We start from the raw sequence: 9,756 nt of genomic DNA on the forward strand, positions 1-9,756 counted from the left end.
GCAGCTTTTCCTGTAAATCCCGTAAAACCTGCAAATCGTGAAGTTGGGTTGGGTTGAATCCAAACAGTTTCTTATTTTGCGAAATCCTAGGAAACGAAACAATTGCAAGCTGACACCTTTTTAATAATGGTTTCAATCAGTCACACGTATGAGTTGTCAAAAACCATTGTTTTGAACATGTAAACCTCAAGCAAATGTCAATTACACCAATTTACAAAAGTATTTATTAAATGTAAAAATCAGTACAAAATCAGTACAAACTCAAAAAATCAGTAGATTTTGCGTACTGATTTCGGGCTCTTAAAAATCAGTACAATAGAAAAAAATCAGCACATGTACTGATTAAATCAGCGCATCTGGCCACCCTATCCACAGTGCGGAGCGGAAACTAGAGCTTTCCGCCTGCCACACATTTAAAGTAATGTCTTCGGGAACATGGATCGGAAACCCGGCCTTACCGACCTTGATCAATAGCCTGTCCGCAGCACGGAGCGGAAACTAGGTCTTTTCGCCCGCCGCACACAAAAGTAGACTGAAGACTTGGCCTCGCCAGCTACCAAACCTGCTATTTTATGTTGTTATTATTATTATTATTATTATTATTATGAATTACTATGTACCTAAATGTTCTATTCTCATTTGTCTGTAAGAAAATATTTTTCTGTAGACCAAATAAATCAATAAATACAAATTTAAGATCTGTTTTCAGAGATAGTAGTCGAGAGATCTAGCTTCAATTCAAGCCACGAAAGTTCTGTCACGTTTTGTTCCTTTGCTAGAGCTTCTACAATATTGCAAAAACCGCGATTTTTTGACACTCTATCTAAATCTATTAAAATCAGCTTTAACATTTGCCGTACCAAACTTTTTTTATACATTTTTTGGGCTGTGTTATCCATTAAAAAATGAGCAAAAATTGAGATTTCCGTGTTTTCTACAGAAATTTTTCCTTATGTGGCCTATAACACCCTTCGCTCCCCATTTAGTTATAGTTTTGCAAAATAATTCAATGAATATCATCATGCATGTGCAGTAGACTGCGCCTTATTTTGCAACTTTGTCCTACAACGCTCTCTATGTTTTTTACGAAAAATGCAAAATAAGCTTGCAAATCGCAAAAACTCAAAAAACTCAAAATCCAAGATGGCGGAATGTTCCGGTATGACATTTAGGGGCGAGACATGCTCTATGTGTCAAATAGAAGTAAAAAATTGCATGAAAATGTTGAACTTTAGGACAATTCGAGGCACGTCTTTCTGTTGTCCGAATTTTTAAATATTTCGCAGGGCACGTTTTTATGACCAAAGGAACATTTCTAGGGGGTGCCTTGCTTTTTACCTTAACAAAAAATGTTCTCCATACAACTAAGGCGCTGTCTAATGTGCAGACATGGGCAGAGAACGAACACGCAATGGGCTAGCTTTTCTCAATATTCATTGCAATCTGGATGTTAATGTTGACTCAGTATTAAAATAAAACAATGATATTCTTGGTTGTTACGAATGGCTTTACATAAAGTCAAAGGCCCCTATTATGAGTTGCATTCGATTTTCGACTGTGGTCGAAAGTGCTGAGCGAACGAATTTTCATTTGGTATTATGGCGCTCATTCGATGAAGAATAGCGCTATTGTGAATTTCGCTCGTTTAGGTTGTTCACAATAGTATATTTTTCACCGCTGAGAAGCTTTGTTTACAAATCGAGCAAACTAAATGTGTGCTTATACATATGTACGTATGTAAATTTGTGCAAACTAAAATGAAACAAAAAAGAAAGCGAGTTTATAAAAACGTGGTAAAAAAATAAAATTTAATTAGTACAACGGAGTTCTGATTGGACGATTCGTCAGAGGATGAGAGCTTAGAAAACTGGCCAGGAGCAGAAAACGTTTAAGAGAGTTTAAGTGCATTTAAGAAATTGTATGATCCAAATCTATTATTAAAATACATATATTAACACTATAAACAGCTCCATGATTTTGTTCTCAGAGATCATGCCAACAGCGTATTGGGATTTTCTTTCATAAGTAAAACCAGACTTTCGAGCTTGTGTTTAGTATTCAGGACGTTAGAACTCCGTGAAATTAATGAAAATTGTTTAAAATTAGTGTCTAGCCGCCAAAAAGTAAGAAAACAAAAGCAAAATCGTACATTTTTCACAATTTTCTAACACTTCGATACACCAAAATTCTGTTCGACAGAAAATTCGATACTCAACGAAAATTTCGACACGCTTGCATAGCTCATAATACGAATTTCACTTTCGATCTTCNTCGACTGTGGTCGAAAGTGCTGAGCGAACGAATTTTCATTTGGTATTATGGCGCTCATTCGATGAAGAATAGCGCTATTGTGAATTTCGCTCGTTTAGGTTGTTCACAATAGTATATTTTTCACTGCAGAGAAGCTTTGTTTACAAATCGAGCAAACTAAATGTGTGCTTATACATATGTACGTATGTAAATTTGTGCAAACTAAAATGAAACAAAAAAGAAAGCGAGTTTATAAAAACGTGGTAAAAAAATAAAATTTAATTAGTACAACGGAGTTCTGATTGGACGATTCGTCAGAGGATGAGAGCTTAGAAAACTNTGATTTTACTGCAGGGAAGGGCCAAAGAGATGATCTCCAGCGAACCCATGCACAACAAAGCAGCTTTTTAGAATGGCAGCGCAAATGAAACAATTCAACTAAGGCGCGATGGAAGTGCCGCTGTATTTCGGATATTGAACGATGGACGTCTTATGGAGAAGTATACTTCCACCTAGCTCAAATTGTAAGCAGTCATGGCTATTTCAAGGCTTACTTATACAAATAAAAAACTGAGAGTGATCCGCGGAAAAACCATTAGGTATCGAAGACGTCAAGCACATACTTCTACTGTGCCCACGATTCAGCGAACAGAGATGAATACTGCAACAGTATATCAATGCAGCACTGTTTAAAGAAACTTTAGTAAATTAAATGCTGAGGGGCACAGAAAAATTGAGTGTGGCCAGCAGTGAAGTAGCATTAATGAAATGTTTAAGAAATCTAGAGCGGCAGAGGCGTACATAGGGACACGATATCCAACAGAAAGTATCGATATGGTACTCATTTAAAGTATCGCTGTAAAAATATCGGGTACCCATTAATAACAGAATAAAACGACTCGATATTCCAAATATCGATACCAAAATCCAAAAAATGTATATGAATATAGGTCTCGTATATAGGCCGCTGTGGTGTAATGATTAGAAGTGCTCAAAACTTGAAAATAAAAAACAGCTTCCCATTAAAACAAAATCGCCGTTCAAAGTCGACATAAAACTGTAGGGACCCCTTTTCTGCCACAACATTAATAGCCCGAACACAATGAAAACGACGAGCTATGGACCATAGCTGTCAAATTATTTTAACACGTACTCTTATGTAGATAATTATTTTGGCGCCGACCGGGCTACGCGACGACTGTGGTTGTGGCCAGATTAGATCTATTTCTATTTTTCCAGCGACAGATTAGGTTCTTCCTCTTCTTTTATGTCAAACTCGTACAAATTCATGATGTCGCCGACACATTCGAAAAAATCATGTCGCCATCGACAAAGCGTTTAGACAATGAAGATAACAAATTGGAAGCTGTGGCCCGTAGCTCGTCGTTTTTAATGTGTTCAGAACTTAAGGCGCACTTTACAAATCGGAGGAGAATCTCGGTCAAACACTAACATATTGTGTAACAACACGTAGATATGGTGTTGTCTTAAAACACCGAAGTCGCGGGTTCAAATTCCACCACATGCAATCCTAACTATATTACACATTTCTGCTCTTAAAAGCCCAATTTATATCGGGAAGAATTGTTAATAACATTATCCTTGTAATGTGAGTTTAGCGAAGACATTAATAGTAATACGAGCGTTGTTAAAAAATTAAGGTTAAGTGAAAAAACCGCGTGTCTTTTCTTTAAAAATTCAGAATTCAAGAGAGTTTATTACAAAAAATACAATTCTCAGTTGTCATTACAGGGTTGCAAAAGGTAAAACAATTCAATGTTCAGTACAACATTACAGGGCTAAAAGTTAGTAGGAAAGTAAAAGACTATGCCATAATATTGAACAGTGAGTTTATTACATTCGATACGATACTAGGGTTCTGGTACTCGATTCCAAAAAATATCGTTTTAAAACTATCGAGTAGAAAATATCGGTATCGAATGCCAAAAGTATCGATATGGTATCGTATCGTATCGAAATTCGTGTCCCCAGGCGTACAAGTGGAATTTAATGCATAGACGCGGATTGGAACCTAGGCCGTTCCAACCGTCAAGGCAGTGCATTTTTGAAACTCGTCCACCCAAATCATAGGGGCGGATTGGGACTAAGGTATTACGGCTTAGAAACCTCCCCAACATGAAGTACATCAACCAAAGCGTAGACGAGGATTGTAACCTATGCCGTTCCAACCGCCAATGCAGTATACGGGCTTAAAACTGGCCTGCTAGGAATCTGGTTCGAAAATTAGTCTGTTTGAATAGATCTCCAGTGAAAAATATATGGCAGAACTTGCAGGAGAGTAACGAACGATTATCTCTCAAATTTGAAAATATCCAAAAAAGTACGCGAACGCACAATTAGCAAAAACTTGCAAGTTGTTAGCACAGCTGATCGAAATTTTGTTCACACACAAAAGCATAAAACAGAAAACATGAAGAGTATAAAATAAAAGTTTGTAAAGAAATTTGGTAAGCAAACGTAAGTAAATGAGTATTTGCTTTCTTCCGAAACATTTGCAGTTCTAATGAGTTATTTTAAACTTTAAAAGCATCAAAATAAAATTCACTAATTTCATAATGACTTTGATCAGCTGTTTTTCTTGATGGCGAATTGCTGCTGACAAAAATTTTTCCAGCAGGAATTATTAACTTCCTTTCCAAGTCAAATTTCACTTTGCGCACTCAATTTCCCCTAATGATAAAAAATAGAGGAAACAATAAGAGGTTATAAACGAACCATTAAATGAGATCCAAAAATAAGAAACCATCCAATTAAACTAAACTCTTGCCTGAATGAAGTCTTTAGAAAGTTGGGAGAACCAACTTGAAAATTGTACCAACCTCGAAAATTGTATTCGATCCGAATATGAATTCCTACTATCTAAAACTTTCGAATCGCGTAGAGTGTTTCCATTCATAAAATATAAGATTTAAAGCAAGAATATGTGTGTACTTTGGCAACGAAACTTTATACCGTATGTTAGCATACACCCAGAAAAAGGTTTATTTATAATAACCAAGATTTGGTTATAGTGATCAAGTGGCATAGTTGGATATGGCGAAATAAATATATAGTTCACGAAAGTCTGCAATTTACTTAAGACTTCTAGTTGGGACAAATGTATATTTGTTAATAATTACAAAACGACTACCTTGATTGGACAATATTGTTAGTTGAATAAAATCATTGTTGAGCAAATATAAACAATGCTTTGGTTGATACAAGTTTTCAATTAATTTTGTGAACTTGCTGTAGACTTGAATCAGCTAACCGTTTATTATTGGAAAAAAAGTTTCAGTTTGGCACAAATAAAAATTTACTCGATGTTTGTTGTGTTTACTTTCTTTTATTTGCATATATTAAGCATACGTACATATTTACATAAGTTAGTTACTAAAGTAAATAATACATATGTATATGGTGGTAAGACTTTCATAAAAAACAACTATGAAACAGGAACTGTCGCGCGAAAACCCAGGTCAATATCTGCTGGAAGTATACTGCTTTGCTTTTTCCTTAGCTAAATAGACACTTTCAAATTATAATTCACATGANATATCTGCTGGAAGTATACTGCTTTGCTTTTTCCTTGGCTAAATAAACACTTTCAAATTATAATTCACATGAATTATATATCCACTGAAAAAACCCCGGTTGGCATCAAACTTTATATTTTTAAATAACTATGCGCGCGCCGAAACAACTCGCGGTGATAGAAAAACTGAAACTTAGACAAACAATTCTGTGCATGTCATAGCCATGGTTGCCACAATTGGTAACTTTTTACCAAAATTGGTAACTTTTAGACGATTTGGTAACTTGGTAACTTTTATTTTATTTTGGTAACTTTTGCAACCAAACACCTATTTGCATTACTAGAAAGAAATTAATTATGTTTTGTATGTGCGTAATTATAAAAACCCTTCGAGTTTCAGTGGCAGCACTACTGACACTTCTACAAATTTTCTTCGATGAAATTAGAGCCACCTCATATTCGAATACTGGAAATATTTGAATTACAGTGGCAGCACCACGGGNCCTATTTGCATTACTAGAAAGAAATTAATTATGTTTTGTATGTGCGTAATTATAAAAACCCTTCGAGTTTCAGTGGCAGCACTACTGACACTTCTACAAATTTTCTTCGATGAAATTAGAGCCACCTCATATTCGAATACTGGAAATATTTGAATTACAGTGGCAGCACCACGGGCTGCACTTCTGAAACAACTTTCGAATGTTTGCGATACATTTTGAATTCTACAGTAAAAATGGTATAAAAATTCGGTCATCTGGCAATTTTTGGTAAGGTCCACAAATCGTTTTGATTATTCCGGCACAAAAAAAAGGTCGCTTTTTACCAGTCCCACCTACCGACATGTATTTCGACCCACAGAATCCGAATCTGAGGTCCGCTTGACACGTACAGTAAGTGATGAAAACCCGAAAAAGTAGCTCGAAATTTCGGTTAAAAGCACCCGCCACTTTTTTGTATGCCGGTGCTATTATTCCGTGAGTCGCAGGTTCAAATATCGGCACATTCCGAACGAAAAATGACACTGAAGATGGCGCAACGCCGAAAGCGGTTTGTCTCCAAACCAAATTTGCCAAAAGATGACGAAAAATCGTTCCACATTATATCATACTCCTACCGTGTCGGAAACACCAACAACGAAAACGAGAATATCGGCACATACAGTAATTAATTGATAGAACAAGTAATTTTTAGCAAAAAAAAAACCGACTTCAACTCCCGCATAAAAAATATATATATATATATATATATATATATATATATATATCTCATGATCCACTGATCGGATCTCAACCACTGAGACACTACCTTTCCGATGCAAAAATAATTATCGAAATCGGTTGACGTGGTCCAAAGTTATGCGGTAACATACATAAAAAAAAAAAAAATATTCCGACGAACTGATAACCTCCTCCTTTTTTGGAAGTCGGTTAAAAATATTTTCTAATAAAAAAAATTACTATAATTGTCAATAGCATTTTAATTCTTGATAATTGATCAAGACAAGTAATTTTTAGCAAAAAAAACCGACTTCAACTCTCATATAAAAAAAATATATATATATATATCTCATGATCCACTGATCGGATCTCAACCACTGAGACACTACCTTTCCGATGCAAAAATAATTATCGAAATCGGTTGACGTGGTCCAAAGTTATGCGGTAACATACATAAAAAAAAAAAAAATATTCCGACGAACTGATAACCTCCTCCTTTTTTGGAAGTCGGTTAACAATAGATTTAAACTTCTTTGCTAGAACTGACTGTTTTTGATAAATAATCGAAAATTTACAATTTATAAAAATACTGAGTTTATTAAGTGCACAGAATCGGGCTGTAAGTATATACACATTTGTTATGAAATATAGCAGTTTTATTCAGTATATTTTTTCTCAGTGAAGAAGGGAAGATTTTGGTATTGAAGATTTGGTAACTTTTCTTAAGAGATTTTGGTAGAAAAAAATGTTGACGAGTGGCAACCATGGTCATAGCACACATTTTCTTTCTCTACCTAGCGCAGCGATCGACATGCCATAGCTTACTGAGCGCTCTGGGACCACATGCGTGTTTACCCATATACGAACAGCGGTAGCGGAGCAATTATTTCCACGCACAATGCAATGGTCGGCATACCCCTGCAAAAATCGTTGGATCATGTAGTCTATTTGTGGTAAATTGGAGTACTTACAAAAGTGTTCCTCTGTCATGCTGTAGCGGACCAACTGGTGTCTCTGCGCTAGCTTATTGTTTGTTATCCGATCACTGCTCGTGTTTTAACGAAACGGGATTGAAGTTGAGCATTTGAAAGCACATTTGCATGTCTGGCTGTAGCTGAACGTGTAGAGATGCTCGCTGTTAGTTCTTAGCTCCCAGCATGTTCGGGTTCGAATACCGTCAGAGGCAACATATAATTTTTAATTTTTGTCTTGGTTTTTATTAATTTCGAAAAAGTATTTGAGAAGTGAAAAACAAAATTGTGTACAAACGAAAAAATATAGCAACAATGCCATTGTTATTATGTTGGAGTAGTTTTGTGCTACTCTGATGTAATGCCTAGTAGGAATGCTAATGCTTCTTCTGGAGTCAGTGGAATCAATTTACTTTGATCAGAAGAAATAAATTTTTTTATCTTACTAGGCCGCGTCGGAGAACTTGTAATATGTTTTAAAACAAACGTCAGGTCCTTATTGTTAGATTTCCTAGCAGAAATTTTAGTTGCATGAACCATTAAATCAGTATTATGATCTTTTTCTGATGAAAGATCATTTGCCAGCTTTCGCTTCATTCTGTCCTTTGCGCATGTATAATTTACTTGTGGTCGTCCAATTTTACTTGAACAGGGTTTTTCATAATCTTTGTCGCTAATCGAAATAACAGCGGTTGCAGAAATCCATGTTGCGTGCTTTTCTTTAAATCTTTTTAACGATCTGTTGCAATTCGAAAGTTTTTTTGTCACATAGCTAAACAAATTTCGTATTTTTTTTCGAATGTCATCCTTTTTTTCCAAACTAAGCTCGTTGTTTTTAATCTTTTTAATCACCCATTCGAAAACAACGTCGCTTTTGCGGCCGCATTCTTCCCAAATGTTGAGCAATTCCTCGTGTTGAAATACGAATGTTTCTAAAAAATATGAAATATTTTTAATTTGAGCAAAAATGGGCAAAAATGACGCAAACTAAAATGAAATACATATAATTAGCTTTCACTTCATATTGAATTTAAGAGCAATCCGGAACAATCCACATTATTTTTTTCCTACCAAACACCGAAAAGTTTTCAATTTTTACACAGAATATACGTTCACACAAAATGCTATATTCCCCAAGTACTACATCACTGTTCACATTTTTTTTAATTAAGTCATAATTTAGATACCTTGGCTAAAGTTTTGCATTTTATTTTTTTTTACTAATTCACAACGCTTTAAATTTACACTTGTTTTTGTTTACAGATTTTCCACACAACAGTTATTGTTAAAAGAAACAATTTCAATACGTCCACTTTGACAGCTTATATTAGGTACAGTGTTGCCCCCAACACTTTTAAATTTTTTAATATGAGTTCCCTGACGAGTTTCTGTTAAGAATACGTACTTTTTTTTGTAAAAATCTATCAACAAGTTTCTTGACTTTATGCCAAAAAAAACGGAATTGGGACCATAGTGCACTGGTGGGACAGTGTGCATCAGGGATGAAAAAGTAGGTACAATTCTACCTTATTCCGACGTTTGATGACTTAAAGGTACATTAGGTACAGTCAGTCGATTTTAGGTACAATTATTATTATTGACCCATATTCGTTTTTGATTTCTAGAAATATATTTAAAATACTTTCGAAGTTACTTACGGCAATTTGATTATTTTCTCTAGACTTGTTGCACCTATTAAAAGGAATCCGATAAATTAGCAGACTTTTCGTGTTGTTGCTGGATAAAGAAGTATACTTCGCAAAGCGTGTTTTTTGTCTTT

At 35.2% G+C, this 9,756-nt stretch overlaps 1 protein-coding gene across 1 annotated transcript; it reads right to left on the bottom strand.

Annotated features, from left to right (window-relative positions):
* Positions 1-8,513: 8,513 nt before the first annotated feature.
* Positions 8,514-9,312, bottom strand: LOC108358166 (uncharacterized; the record flags this gene model as incomplete). Its single annotated transcript, XM_017609340.1, has 2 exons — positions 9,164-9,312; positions 8,514-8,908 (listed from the first exon to the last, which is right to left on the bottom strand). Coding segments are annotated over exons 1-2 (414 nt in total), but the record flags the coding sequence as incomplete, so codon positions are not given.
* Positions 9,313-9,756: the final 444 nt, after the last annotated feature.

The sequence above is a fragment of the Rhagoletis zephyria genome, unplaced genomic scaffold (assembly GCF_001687245.7).
Source record: "Rhagoletis zephyria isolate East Lansing unplaced genomic scaffold, Rhagoletis_zephyria_1.1 Rzeph_scaffold_00218, whole genome shotgun sequence".
Lineage (NCBI taxonomy): Eukaryota > Metazoa > Arthropoda > Insecta > Diptera > Tephritidae > Rhagoletis > Rhagoletis zephyria.